At 35.1% G+C, this 15,331-nt stretch overlaps 3 protein-coding genes across 3 annotated transcripts; 1 reads left to right on the top strand and 2 right to left on the bottom strand.

Moving 5' to 3' along the window:
• Nucleotides 1–470: 470 nt before the first annotated feature.
• LOC107692684 (OX-2 membrane glycoprotein-like) lies at nt 471–3,466 on the bottom strand. The gene is made up of 5 exons (XM_016491849.1): nt 3,439–3,466; nt 2,166–2,219; nt 1,050–1,349; nt 687–791; nt 471–546 (listed from the first exon to the last, which is right to left on the bottom strand). Exons 1-5 carry the CDS (start codon nt 3,464–3,466, stop codon nt 482–484), a joined length of 552 nt encoding a protein of 183 aa, XP_016347335.1. The 3' UTR covers nt 471–481.
• A 1,483-nt stretch (nt 3,467–4,949) lies between these two features.
• Nucleotides 4,950–7,121, bottom strand: LOC107692683 (OX-2 membrane glycoprotein-like). Its single transcript, XM_016491848.1, has 5 exons — nt 6,980–7,121; nt 6,803–6,871; nt 5,728–6,022; nt 5,441–5,544; nt 4,950–5,333 (listed from the first exon to the last, which is right to left on the bottom strand). The coding sequence occupies exons 1-5, from the start codon at nt 7,119–7,121 to the stop codon at nt 5,299–5,301; spliced, it is 645 nt and encodes a 214-aa protein (XP_016347334.1). The 3' UTR covers nt 4,950–5,298.
• A 2,550-nt stretch (nt 7,122–9,671) lies between these two features.
• On the top strand, nt 9,672–14,279 carry LOC107692629 (mitochondrial pyruvate carrier 2-like). Its single transcript, XM_016491786.1, has 5 exons — nt 9,672–10,201; nt 10,519–10,559; nt 11,352–11,436; nt 11,932–12,043; nt 13,907–14,279. The coding sequence occupies exons 1-5, from the start codon at nt 10,054–10,056 to the stop codon at nt 13,953–13,955; spliced, it is 435 nt and encodes a 144-aa protein (XP_016347272.1). The 5' UTR covers nt 9,672–10,053; the 3' UTR covers nt 13,956–14,279.
• Nucleotides 14,280–15,331: the final 1,052 nt, after the last annotated feature.

Below are 15,331 nucleotides of genomic sequence, written 5' to 3'. Positions count from 1 at the left end.
TCTGTCATTGCTCAACACATTACTGGACCACTATGATGTGTGACATCAAGGATTGTGGGTAAATATCAAGACTAGTAGAGAGCCTGCATTTTATGAATTTATAAGTTACTGTCACAGACTAAACTCCACAAGTAGACACAATTAAAAACTATTTAGTGCATGCCAGTACATTCATATGAGTCATAAAGTGCAAATATACAGTATGAGCCTAAAAATCTAAAAGTTACAGAATAAATATCAACTGTCTATGGTATAATAATTCTCTGTGATCAAAATACTCCGTCATAGTGGTAATAATATTATGTATTTAACTGTACTAATGCAATGGAATACTACAGAGTAAACAAATAAATAAATTAAATAAATACTAGACAAGAAATTCATGATTCCTATAAGGAATATTAATACACAGTTTAGAACCCAAAAGTTCATATTAGTAAAGATCATGAGCAAAAATCCATACTATGAGGTAGCAGCAAAGTTAACATTCCTCGTTTGGGGCATTAAGGGGTTCCTCATAAGTAGATTTTATCCCAAAAATAGCTCCTTGAGGGAAAAAAAGATAAGCAAAATTTAATTATGTATTACATTAGTTCGCTTTTGAGATATATTCTTAAAAGATGACAGTATGTTGCATTTGTATTAGCCTATTTCATCTAGTCGTATAGATGGATTTTGCTGCTTACTCTTTAGTCTGGTGTGAAGACAGATGGCAATAATGACAAGAACCACAACAGTCATGATAATGAGTACTGAAATTGTAACAATGTAACTTCTTGGACCGTTGTTCACTGTAAGACAAAAAAAATGTATTCAATATTGAGAAAAAGTATTGCAGTCAAAATGTCATCATAATGAATGTATCTTAATTGGTTTTGCAGTTTTGTCAAGCAATCTAAAAATGTGCTTCAGGTTGTAACATCTAAATTAACTGGTTTTATTCAAATCAAAAATATGTAGCATGACTGAATCAACCTGACTGCATTAGGCAGAAAGTTACTGTAGAATAGCTATTCTATTCTAACCGATATCCATGCTGAACCTCTTACCTTTATTATTTTCATCAGGCACAAAGATTTGGACGCTCTTCAATATGCCGTCACTCTGAGCAACACATTCCACGTACTTCCCATGAAACTGTGACAGTGGAAGCGTGAGGTTGCTCGTAATGTTGGTTGAACGGTCTTTGTTGAGAGTTGTGAAATTACTTGACCTAAAGTTGTTCAACTCTTTCTCTGCAGATTTCCAGAAGATAGTTGGAGCCGGTTTACCAGTGGCTGAACATGAGACTACAACATCTGGATCAGAACTAGGTGCAGGATTCACTGATGCTGTTATTTCTGATATACCTGCAAAAATACAAGCAACATGACTTAATTATGTACAATTTTTTAATACCACACACAAAAACGATGGATAATTGGCTGCATGTACTCTTTTCATTTTGCTGGAACTGGAAACTGAATGAAAGTTTCAGATGCATCTTGAACACATTGTTTGATCCTGCATTGAGATGCCATTATTAGTCAGACCTCGGAGTATCTTCTGATTCACACCATCCCTTTCCAGTTTGGGCATATCTGCATTCTCTTGGATGAGATTGCTTGTATTTTACTTAGACAACATGTACTGACAAATTAGGGGAGACTGGAGTTAGTTGTCACTTTTTAGTCCAGTGAATATTTCTCAGGGTAGGTTTGCTTTTGAAAGTACAAAACTTTAAAATCTTGACTAAAAACATCTATTGAACATTTTCACTGTTATTGCTCTGGAAAAAGATGCAGCTCATTTAACTCACATCAACCTAGTGTTCCCAATATTATGGAATATTGTCAAACTATATGGGTTTAAGTTGTCACAATGGGAACCTGCCATTAAATAGCCTATTATATCTATCAAAACAACTATGAAACACAAAATAACTCACAAATCAATTTTAAATCAGTTTTAAAATGTATATAAATATCAAACCACTGTTTTGGCAAAAGGAAATTGTATAGAATTAAAATATTTTTAAGTGACAGCCTGACCCAAACTGACATGCCCTAGTCCTGAAAACAGTTTAATGTTTTGATTAAAATTGTTAGCTGATCCTAGTGTTTTTGACTCAAAATCTGAGAGAAAAGCTTTGTGACTTTCATAGTTGCAGCAAGTATTTAACCTACCTTTAACAGTGAGGCACAAGGTTTGTCGTTTAGGTTGGAGTGGATCTAAATATACTAGAAGGCTAATGAACTTGAACAAAACTACTACTACTTTTGTGTGCTGTCTATATTTACTGAGTTGATTAGCATTTATATGTACTTAAAGGGTTAGTTCACCCAAAACTGAAAATTCTGTCATTAGGCTACTCACCCTCGTGTCGTTCTAAACCCGTAAGACCTCCATTCATCTTCGGAACACAAATTAAGATATTTTTGATGCATTCTGAGAGCTCTCTGACCCTCCCATACACAGCAATGTAATTACCACGATGAAGGTCCAGAAACGTAGCAAGGAGATCAGTAAAATAATCCATGTGACATCAGGTGTTCAACTGTAATTTTACGAAGCTACGAGAATACTTTTTGTATGCAAAGAAAATAGAAATAATGACTTTATTCAACAATTAATGTCCTCCGCGTCACCCTAGCCCCATTTTGGAGAGCATCCACTGAACGTAAACAGCATATGCTGTTCTGTGTCTGCTCCACCACGCAGATACGTTCGTTCAAATCTTCTTCTTCTTCTTCTTCTGGCTTTAACAAAAAGGTGCATTCCCGCCACCTACTGAGCTGGAGTGTGGTTCGTTGATGGAACAGGAAGAAAGAAAAAAAAAACAATTAAGGAAAGGACCACTAATAATAAATCGGCTTCTAAATCCTCTTAAACAGATGCACCTTTCTTAAATATTTCATTAATACTTTATATACTCTATGACTTTCCAAGCCATTATTCAGCAGTTTTTTTAAATGTAATATTGCCTATTCCCATTTCTTTTAACTCTTCCACCAGAATTATCCTTTCATTTTGATAAGCAGAGCAATATATTACTTGCTCTTCAGTTTCTGCTAATCCACATAGACTGCAATTCCCAGACTCATGTTTGTTCATTCTATACAGGGAATGATTAAGAGCTGAATGCCCAAGGCGAAGTCTGGTAATGATTGTGTCTTCTCTTCTACTGCCACGACTTGTTCAATCAAATTGTTAATGGACAAATTTGTTTATTAAATTTGCATCCAGTGGACCAATGCCGTGTGAAACATGCAAGCACTGAAGGAAGTGCTGGGTGTTCTGCACTTCCAGTAAAGTAAACAAATGAGTTCGTATGCATTGTCAAAGCAAAAATTTAAGTCAAAATTTGCTGGAAATGTACTCACCCTCAGGCCATCCAAGATGTAAAGTTTGTTTCTTCACTGGAACAGATTTGGAGAAATTGAGCATTATATCACTTACTCACCAATGATCCACTGCTGGGTGCCATCAGAATGAGAGTCCAAACAGCTGATAAAAATGTCACAATGATCCACAAGTAATGCAGATGACTCCATCAATTAACATCTTGTGAAGCAAAAAAGCTGTGTGAAACAGGTCTGTCATTAAGGTGTTTTAACTTTAAACTGTCGCAGTCCGCTATCCATAATAATGCCTCCTCCAGTGGAAAAGTCCTGTTGTCCTCTTGCATTAAAATCCACCGACATATTTGTTTAGAACTGTTTTCATTTTTAAACAGTGCTTGGCCTGTATACATTTCTCTAATTTAGATGAGGCAGCTTTTATGTAAAGCCATAGCTACTCATATTTTAGCTGGAAGTGAAGTTTTGAAGTTAAAAATGTCTTAATGATGAACCTGTTTCTTACAGACATGCAGCTTTTTCATTTCACAAGATGTTAATTGATGGACTGGAGTCATGTGGATGCTTGTGGATTATTGTGATTTTTTATTGGCTGTTTGAACTCTCATTCTGACGGCACCCATTCACTGCAGAGGATCCATTGGTGAGCAAGCGATGTAATGCTAAATTAATCCAAATCTGTTCTGATGAAGAAACAAACTCATCTACATCTTGGATAACCTGAGGGTGAGTACATTTTCAGCAAAGTTTTATTTCTGGGTGAAATATTCCTTTAATGTGCCAGGTTTTCATGTGAATAAGGCAAGACCTTTAGTGAATGACAACTTACATTTTATTATTTGTTACACAAAATTAGGTATGGATTAAGAAGAAATAAGCTCTCTATGTATTTGGTAATTTTTTTCCATTTTACATTTCAGGGGGATAATGGTTACTTTAGGTACTTTCCTTGTAGAATTTAAATCAATACCTAAGTGTGACTCACTGGAATGAGTGTCACTGGATATGACCTAACATACTGTCACTGTCACATGAGAAATTTCCTGTATTAATCAGAAGGTCTGTTCTTTTCATTTGTATAGTGTACTTTTAGTGCTAGAGCACGTCCAACGCATAGAAGAATGGGTTGACAATATGCAATAGATACAAAGGAATGTGTTCTCTAACAGTGATGAAAGAATTATTCTATTGCTTTTTGTGGTGGGTTAGTCATCAGTGATTGATTGATGATTCAGGAATGTACTTCTGGATCCAACAAGAATATTTTATTAGAGAACTTTGAGCATTATGTACAGGTGACCTGCAGCTTTGCTGAACAGCATGTCAGTTTGTTGTAGATTAGTGGAAAGACGTTTGAGTGCTATAATGTTTTGTGGCTTGCACATTTTCATGTCTGGCTCAGTGAGTTTCAGTAATAGAAATGGACACCTATATGGACTATACATAGTATAGATAAGAAGACCATATTCAACATATATATGAAATTGTTGAAAACCAAACTAAATGCACATTTACAAAAGGTTTTGTATATATATATATATATATATACACACACAAAACAAATGCACAAAAAACAAACAAATCTATTCTATTCGATATACAATTTCTGAATTGGTAGCATGAACATAATAAATACAAAATGATTTACTGCTTAAAATTAAATTGAGCATATTACTCTAAGACAGACAGCTGTAACAGATTTATTTAAAATCCTATAGACAAATCTCACAACAATAAATAACACCGAATGTCAGGTTGAAAGAACTTAAAGTGCAGACGCGGGATGTAAAAACTGTGGAGAAATGCAGACTATCTCAGGTAACCAGATATTATTTATACTATTATCTAAAAATTAGCTTATTCACAAATGTAAACATGAAATGACTTTTTTTTAGCAGATGACAAAAGTAGCATCAGAAAGATTGATAAATTCTGAATAAAGTAACAGTTGCACAGTAGTTCAAGCCAAACAAGCAGATTTTTGATCTTCTTTATCTGAAAAAAAAAAGAATAAATAAATAATGAATATACAAAATAATGCTGTTTTTTACATGACAATAAATATGGTGCTGATACCTAGAGTGTAATATTTTTCTGCTTACCATTTAACTTGGTGTGAAGATAGGTGACGATAATGACAATACTGATGATAATCAAGACCAGCATCGGAATGATATAATTTCTTATTGTGACTTTATTCTCTGTGAAACAAAAAAAGGTTTTGGTTTGTGTGTAAATATTGATCATTTTTTATTTAAAAATATGCATACATAATTTTTTGGCTTAATTGTGAAATTAACAATAATGCCACATAGTCTATGTAGTTTTAAATCTACTAAGTCACTACCACTCAAATAACTTGTGTTTCAGAAGTCAAATCAAGTTACCTTTATCTTCATCAGGCACAAAGATTTGGACGCTCTTCTCTATGCCGTCACTCTGAGCAACACATTCCACGTACTTCCCATGAAATTGTGACAGTGGAAGCGTGAGGTTGCTCGTAATGGTGGTTGAACTGTCTTTGTTGAGAGTTGTGAAATTACTTGACCTAAAGTTGTTCAACTCTTTCTCTGCAGATTTCCAGAAGATAGTTGGAGCCGGTTTACCAGTGGCTGAACATGAGACTACAACATCTGGATCAGAACTAGGTGCAGGATTCACTGATGCTGTTATTTCTGATATACCTGCAAAAATACCAGCAACATAAGGTCTTATGTCATAATTGTGTACAATCTTTTAATTCCACACACAAAAAAGTGGACAACTGGCTGCATGCACTCCTTTCATTTTTATGAAACTGTGTGAAAGTTCCAGTTGCATTTTGAACACATTTTTTGGTCCTGCATTGAGATGTGGGAGTATCTTCTGATTCACACCATCCCTTACCAGTTTGGGCATATCTGCATTATCTTGGATGAGATTGCTTTTTGTGTTTGTTTTTTACTTGGACAACATATATTGTACACTTTACTGACGAATTAGGGGAGACTGGAGCTAGTTGTCACTTTTTAGTCCAGATAATATTTCTCAGGGTAGGTTTACTTTTTCACTTAAAGTCTTGACTAAAAACAGCTATTAAATATTTATTGCCCTATAGTTCATTTAACTCACATCAACCCTGTGTTCCCAATAGTATGGAATATTGTCAAACTATATGGGGTAAGTTGTTACACTGGGAACCTGCCATTAATTGCTTTTCAGCCATTTCAAAACTGAAAAACATCAATGAAACACTAATTCATAAATCAATTTTAAAATATAGTTTTAAAATATAACATATATAAAACTACTGTTTTGGTAAAAGGAGATTGTATACAATTTCAAACTGAGATGCCCTAGTCCTGAAAACACAGTTCAGTGTTTTAGTTCAAATCTGCCCTTGTTAGCTGATCATTGTGTTTTTGACTCAAAACCTAAGAGAAAAGCTTTGTGACTTTCATAGTTGCAGCAAGTATTTAACCTACCTTTAACAGTGAGGCACAGGGTTTGTCGTTTAGGTTGTAAGCATGTCATGTCATGGCTTGATGGCAACCCTCTATATCAGACAATCAACATATTACAGCGTACACTGTCACTATTGCGTAAAAGCGACCGAGTCATCTGTTCAAAATGTAAATGAAACCTTTTAAGTCTTGACTGACGTGCTTCCTGAGGCTTCACTATAAATCCGGTGAAAAGGCGGTGACTATTCCTGTGAAATACAAGCAGGAAGACCGACGCCATACTGTCATTGTGTTTTCTTATGAAGAAGATCAGAATAATGCAGAAGACAAACGCATTCATCATGCGTTTCACAAGAACACATGACAAGAGAGCACATGATAAGCAAATCAGACTCTAGGTTTAGGCCTGTCAAAATAAAAGCCGCCTTGTTTATGAGTAAATCGGCATGCTCTGAAAAATATTGTTTTTGGATATATAGCTTTATTTTTCTGTTCAAACTTTTGATGCTCATAATGCGTATTGATTTAACCGTAATGAAACTGATAACGAATACTGATTAATTGAGACTATAACATTCTAAGTGTACCAACATTCCCAGGGAAAACCTGGGAAATCAAAATGGTTTAGAAATATTCCAAAAATGTCTATTACAAATTATTGTCAAGTACAAAGAGTGCTGTTGTATCCGGCTTGCAACACTAATAGAAAACAAATTTCTTTTAAATTTGGATTCATTTTGAATTTTGTGCATGCAAAATTGGACACAATATTTTTTTAATTGTTAGTGCAAATTTTTTTTATTAACAATTCTAAAAAATAGTGTGTCCAATTTTGTGTGTCCAGTAGAAGTACAATGGAAAGTGTTACAATCTAGCAGTATTTAAAAATGTCTTATGTATGTATGTAGCCTATGTATGTATGTATTTGGTGAATGGTGAAACAACATTTCCGTTTCAAGGCAGATGTGAAATTTACAGATGTGAAATTTTCAGATATTTTAATTAAATATAAGATCTTATCACTGAAATATGTTTTTGTTAGTTTGTGCAAATTATGTCATAAAATTCTTTGTTTTTGATCTCATGACATCAGACATTATTTATACATTTAATTGTGCCGTAGATTAAACTTGCCATATTCTCACTTTTTTTTTTTCCTACTCATTTTTGAATTTTGGAGAATCCTAATTGTTCTATTAAATTTTTGTAAAACTTCCCAGATACCAATTTCTTCCTCATTCTTATTTTTTTATTCACTTTAAGGGTTAAAGTTAAGATGTTACGATCAAGATTCAGGAATGATTACCATTCAACTGTGGCTTGTTTTCCCCAAACAGAAATCATTACATAACAAGTTACTGTTACTGCAGTGACATGTTTATTTCCTGGTATCAAAAGGGAACTTCTCTCAAGGAATGAGACAGAAAATACCAATGTATTACACCCAAACAACAACCAACCACATATCACATGCAATTCATAAATGTGTGGATTGTTAATTTTTCAGTCACAGAAGGTTATCGGTTTGTTTTTTATAAGGCAATATCCAAAATATCATCTTATCATTGTTTAATTTACCCATACTCTGTGAGCACAGGACAAAATTAGGGCTCTGTTATTCACTAAGCTGGGTAAAGATGTGACCCACCCCCATGCTATATTTGGGTATGAAATACAGTTACATTATGGTTTTGGTTAGTAACCTTATAGAGTAAATGAGTTTCACTTTATCTTGTGTAAATATAGCAGACATGTGAACACACAGCGAGCGCCACTGATTGCTAAAACTCGTTTTTATTACATTTAATTATTTAAAAGTTACATTTTTTTAAAATGACATTTTATGTATTTTCTAAATAACTAGTAACACTACACTTTATTAACAATTACAGTTTTAAGCAGTGTATTGGTAGTAAGTTAAATGCTACACTCTTAAGGAAAGTCCATAAAAATAGGGCACAGTATATGTGTTAACATATGAAGGAATTTTCTGTATGAATTTTTCACTAGCATTTTACCTGTATTTTAAATTACACATTCCATTTAGATGAGATAGATTGATTTTTGAGATAAGATCAACAGTGTACCTAACTGATTAACCATTTTAGGCACAAAATAACAACTACGGTGTATCATAAATGAACAGTTATGACTGAACAAGTGCAACTAGCAACTTGATTCACATGATGTGATGTGTGTACTGCTGGGCAGCTCTCTCCACAGCTGATGTACTGCTTGGCTGGCTAGGCTAGCTGTTCAATCATTTCTTTTTTTGTGTGTGGTTAAGAGGAAAAATGCATGCCTTTTTTAATCATTTGAGTCACTTTTCAAAAGTTGCTCAAATTTGCCAAATACATTTTAAAAATAGCCAAATTTGGTGCTAGGTGCTTTTTGGAAAGCAAGTTGCTAGGGTAGTCTGAAAAGTTGCTAAATCTAGCAACAAAATTGCTAAATTGGCAACACTGCGATTTGACCGTTCTCTGTAGGTCCCACCCTCTCGCACGCCACGATTGGTCGATTATGTACAATGCTTGCACGCTATTGGTCAAACTACTTTTCAGTCATTACCTTTCGGCATCTATGAAAACAATCGGAAAACAATATGAAACAAAGACGTAAGGTGGTCATTTTATTTTATTAATATCATTTTTAAAATTTGATTCAAATGGGCCAAAATTGTATTAGCAATCAACTAATATGGTCAACTAAAGTAGTAACAATATTGCTAAATATAGCTCATTTAAAAGAGAGAGAGAGACTGCATGCCATTTCTTCATGAATTATTTAAAGACTTTAACAAAAGAAAAGCCGTTTCTCCAAATGTATTCTATCTTCACCCAGTTCGTTTTCACAAGTCAAAGCGGCATTGTCTGCAGGCGTCGATTGGGCCGATAGTGACATCTGCTGGACGGAAGCCGTTAATAGCCTACTTTATGATCATGAGCACCAGTGCAGGCGCTTTAATATTACACCAGACTGTTAACTATTAATAGATCGTATGACCACATTTTCCTTGAAGAGATCCAATGAGCCCATTTTAGAATAAATGTAGGCTGAGGGATTGGTAATTTATTAATTCATTCGCTTCTCACAATATTTCTCAAGATCAGTCTCACGTATATCTCATCGTTTGTGTTTCCGTAAGCTCTCTGGCAACCAAGACGTGTTTTCGGTGATGATGACATTGTGGTAGGTCGTCTCGGAGGGTGGAGAGAGAGAAGCTGCGCGCCGAATAACTTCCTATCGACCGCGTGTTTTTGTCACTGCAGTGAATGAACATGAGCAGCGGCAGACTATATTCACGACTGCAATCATGTCGTTTTTATTCCGGTGGTTTGAGAGCGACATATCACCGAACCCTGGACAGGATCGAGTTAATGCTGCCGCCTAAATTAAGACCTCTCTACAATCATCCTGCTGGTAAAGACATTAAGTTACTCTGCTCCTGTCAGAAGAAGAAATACACTAGCAGTCAGTCATTGTCAAATATTGCAATATGTGATGCTATTTTGAAGCGTTTAACTTACATAATTAGGCCTACAGTATATGTTGCATCTGAATTATATTTTCTAGATTATCTCCACAATGTGATCCATATTATTTTTCTCAGCCATACTGTGGTCCCCAAAAATAATTTGGACACTTGAGGCACAATTAAATGCAGTAGACATGAAATGCATTATTTACACTATAGCACTTGCTATAATTTCTCTCAGAATCTTTTTTTTTCTCCTCAGGGCCAAAGACGGTTTTCTTCTGGGCACCTGTTTTTAAATGGGTAAGATGAGTTTTGTTTGTTTTCACACAGTTGAAATGGTCAAATATAAAATACATCATCACATTTTACTCTCTTCTGTTTTGACACCGTAGCAGTTCTAAGGCTAGATTGAAGAATGTCTTGACCTTGGATGTTTGTGTTTGACTTGATTATAGAGAATGTAGTGAAAATTACTAGATACAGTTAGGAATAGCTCATCATTTACTCGCCCCCATGCATTTAAAAACCCACTCTTTCTTGTGTGAAAAATAAAAGTAGCAGAATGTTACTGCTTTTTCTATACAAGGACTATACCTGGCATAGTTCTTGCATAGGTAACTGACCATACCTAGCTTAGATTTTGAAAGCGTTTAGTGATTAGCAACTTAAATGTCACTCTGTTTCTCACAAAAAAGCAATCATATGGCTTCAGAAAATTTGGAATATGGTGTTGAAGTCAAATTAACTACTTTTATGATGCCTTTTTTGTCCTTTGAGCTTGACAGACCCTGGTCTCCACATAATTTTATTATATGGAAGAGTGCAACTCAAACATTCTGCTAAGCTTCTCCTTTTGTGTTCTGTGGAAGACAGAAACTCATACAGGTTTGAAAAGGCATGGTGGTGGTAATGATTTTTGAATGAACTATCCCTTTAAGCAAAACCAACATAGCATTCTGCAAATTGGCAGTACATATTTTGCAGTTTGAAATGATGTAATGCTGCGGTGAATGCAATCATATCATGGATTTACCTGCTGATCAAGGCCTTCGAGCAAGCTCACTCTTGTTTGCTCTTTCTTTCCTCTTGCAGGGTTTAGTTGTGGCTGGATTCTCTGATATGACCCGGCCACCAGAAAAGCTCAGTCTTTCTCAGTCCTGTGTCATTACAGCCACAGGTACTTGTTTTAATGTGCGACAGAGAGATGCTTGATGGGGTTTATAAAGATTTATCTACATCAGTAGCTGTTGTCAGTGTCCTGTAGATGAGAATATCTCATCTAAAGCCTCATCGTAACCTGAGATTAGTGTGGCTGAAAATAGAAGCTGAAATTAACCCAGGAAACGAAATATCTGAGCAGTGTATCCTATGTGACAGTAAAGAAAATATTCTCTCTCGATCTGACTCTGAATGAGAGCATTTCTGAGACTGGTAGTCTGTCTTAGCATAACTGTTCTTAGCATAATCTCTTAGCATAACTGTTCAAAAAATTTCTCATACTAGATTCAGCAATTCACACATGATCTTGGCCTAAGTTTTGACCTATATAAGTGCCAACTTACTAAGACTAAGGCCTTAACCCGCTTTGCTCACAAATATAGTTGATTCTGCAATGAGGTTTTTATTTCAACATAGCATTAGTTAGTTGCAAATCTCTCTGATTTCTTTCCAGGATTAATTTGGTCAAGGTACTGCTTGGTGATCATCCCTAAGAACTGGGCTCTGTTTGCTGTGAACTTCTTTCTGGGCATGTGTGGCAGCATCCAGCTCATGAGAATATGGAGGTTAGTCATTACGAGTTCTGTTCTAAGGTCAGCTTTGTTTACTACCATCAGTCAGTACACAGAGGTGACGAGCTTAGTGAAGTAGGGTTAAGTTGAAATGACTTTGAGTTCAATGGTGTAGAGTTCAACAAGATACTAAAAAACACGATTAAGCTGTTAATCAGACCATATAGTCCTAAATACATTTAAAACATACATTTATTTTGGAATCAGAGGTATTTAACTGGCAGAAAATCTAGAATGATCTCATTTGGGGCGGATCAAAAAAGCTACCACAGTTATACATCTCTTTAATTTTTATTATTTTTATAAAGTAATTTTAATTATTATTTACCAATGCTGACAGGTTTTTTTCAACCTCAAATAATGTCTTGTTACGTATTGTTTTGAGACTACAAAAACCCTTTTATCACGCTTGCCTTAGGCCTACAGCATATTTACTACCAACATTTACTTTTGTTGGCAGACATTGTGTATCAAAAGGGTGTGTTTCAGTTCAGTCATTGTTTATTGGTTGATTCCATGTTATGAATTATACATTTTGCAGTTGCATTAAATATTTATTTATTTAAATATTTACAAATTCATTCAAATTTAAACTAAATATTTGAAATGGTTTGTTAATTTGTAGATTGATTTTTATTTATTTTTGTTTTTAAATTTGTAAATTGATCACTGATTCCTTCAATTTTTAAATTCTACTACGCCCACATATTACAAAAACACTGCAGTTCAACTTACATAAGATATTACAGCATAGTCCAGCAATGGGAACTCTGGCCCTTGAGATCCACTGTTCTTCAGAATTTAGCTCTATCCCTAGTCAAACACACCTGCCTATAATTGTAATGTAGATCCTGAAGACTTTGGTTTTATTTTTTCAGTTGTGTTTGAATAGGGATGGAACTGAACTCTGCAGGACAGTGGATTTGAGGGTCAGTGTTGCTTATGCCTGGCATAGGTATTTATGGTAAATGATGGTATATGAAATCAATTGGTATTGAAACATATTCTGTTTATATACATAAAAAGATGAGATATTGGTTATGGCTTTTACAAAGGAGTGATACATATCAAGCGTAGCGTTAGTTCTGGCAGGTCACGTTAGTCAAGCTCGCATCAGCTGACTCTCAGCTGATCCCCATCTACCTATGGGAATATGACAGCTAAGCATTCATATATAAGGACCCTCCGTGTTATCAGCAGTTTTCGCATTGCTCAATAGCTAATTACCCTCCTCCATCCCCAGCTCCTCCTCTGTCAGTCAGGATTCAGCCTTCTGATTATCCTTTGAATCAGACTAATTCTAAAATGTGTACATACAATTATTGAACTTTAACGATATCTGCAATACATTTATGTTGGTTTTGTTCTGTTTACCCTGGGGGGGTTATCACTGCTCTCCCTGCTCTCATCCATGCTAGGCTGCATGGATGCGCAGGGAGTTCTTGCCCAGAACAGAACCATACCGCCAATCCAAACTGTATGCTAATTGTCAATCATCTTTGACGATAGTGGTCCTGACAGAAATATATATTATGGCCCCAAGCATAAATTCAGTTGGTGGAGATTGAGAAGGTGCCCTGTAATTGTTACATGAGTTTTATGGGAAAGGGTAAGTGGCTCCTATACAGTATATCCACATCTAGTAAGTCCAGTGGAAGGTGAATTGGAGGAAATGGAGAGTTTAGCATAACAGTTAAAAGAGAAAGAGGCAGCAGAGTGGAGCGTTTTGTTCTTCGTTGAATTTACTATGGCATATATATTCCCAGCAACCTATTGTGTTCCTTTAGCACCTGCAGTGCTTTTGCTAAACAATTATGCATTTAAAAGTTTTGACGCACCTTGTATTTGTGTGTGTAGGTACAACCAACAACTCAAGCAGAAAGAAGAGGAAGAGCAGCAGTCTTGAAGTGCCACTTATTCTGACGAGTGGAGCGGTGAAGTTTTGTTGTGTTACTGTAAAAAGCAATGAATCTGCATTTTGCACACATCAGTCATGTTATATAGATCAAACAAATATGCTCTGTCTGTGTAAAATAGAGATTTGTTTTTAAGAACTTCATAATCATTTCACATTTTATTATGTAAAATTGTGATATAATATTGATTGTAATTCACATGTTCTTGATTGTATATTGTAGTGTGTGTTGTCTGATCCATAGTTAATATTTCTATAGATTACTCAGTTTTAAGGGGGTCATATCATAAGAATAAGAATAAAAAAGTTACTGGAGGCGTGCCTACATTGTTATAGGTGTTGCCTAGATTGTATAATGTTTTATTTTGTGTGCCAAAACAGTCACTATTGAAACACTGTTGAAACAACTATTGAAAAAATAGTTTTTCCAAGAACTAAAAAAAAAATTCGAATCCATAGAATTAACTGTACACTCTAAAAAATGCTGGGTTAAATACAACCCAGTGCTGGGTAAAATAGGGACAAACCCAGCAATTGGGCTGTTTTGACCCAGCGGTTGGGTTAAATGTTTAACCCAACCTTCTGGGTAGTAACCCAACCGCTGGGTCAAAACAACCCAATTGCTGGGTTTGTCCCTATTTTACCCAGCACTGGGTTGTATTTAACCCAGCATTTTTTAGAGTGTGTATATTTTGCTATTGTGCCTTTAAGAAACTTTCTTTGGCTTCACTCACTCACAGGCTGTGTTTGCTGTTGCTGTATCTAATATAGAATATGATGCATGATGTTTTGTATCACAATAAAATAATCTGTGCTAAAATGTGCCACAAAAATGACTAAGATCAAACTGAAATGTTATGTTATGGATATGGTTAAGGACTTTTCTCACAATGTTTTTCTGTTATATTAAGTTTTTTTTTTTTTTTTCAAAGGATTAAGGCATAATTTGATTCCTCATGATATGACCCCCTTAAAATCCAACATAAAACTAACAGTCATTTGATAAAACTAACATTCTATTGCACTGTATAGGCTAAATTGCTGTTGCATTTTTTGCATTAGATACTGAGATCAGATTAACACATGTAGTGGGCAAAGGTCATTACCTTGTCACAAACAGGAACAAATAGACTTTGCCCTTTATATGGACAGAGCAGACACACAATGATAGAATGTTAATACTAATGTCAATGTACGCATTTATTAAATGAAAGTTAAAATAACATGGATTCATAGGACAAAAGTCATTTTTGTGATCTCACATCTTTGTATTTTGAGTCTGCAGTGCAGCTGCATCATCCTACGCTGGGCTTTAATAAAAACTTTAGGGTCATTAAGCAGTGTACACTTCCAGACTCTCTCCACTG

Source organism: Sinocyclocheilus anshuiensis, unplaced genomic scaffold (genome assembly GCF_001515605.1).
Source record: "Sinocyclocheilus anshuiensis isolate Anshui unplaced genomic scaffold, SAMN03320099.WGS_v1.1 scaffold50, whole genome shotgun sequence".
Taxonomy (NCBI): domain Eukaryota; kingdom Metazoa; phylum Chordata; class Actinopteri; order Cypriniformes; family Cyprinidae; genus Sinocyclocheilus; species Sinocyclocheilus anshuiensis.
Note: the sequence above shows the minus strand (reverse complement) of the source record. Positions and strands in the feature narration are given on the sequence as shown.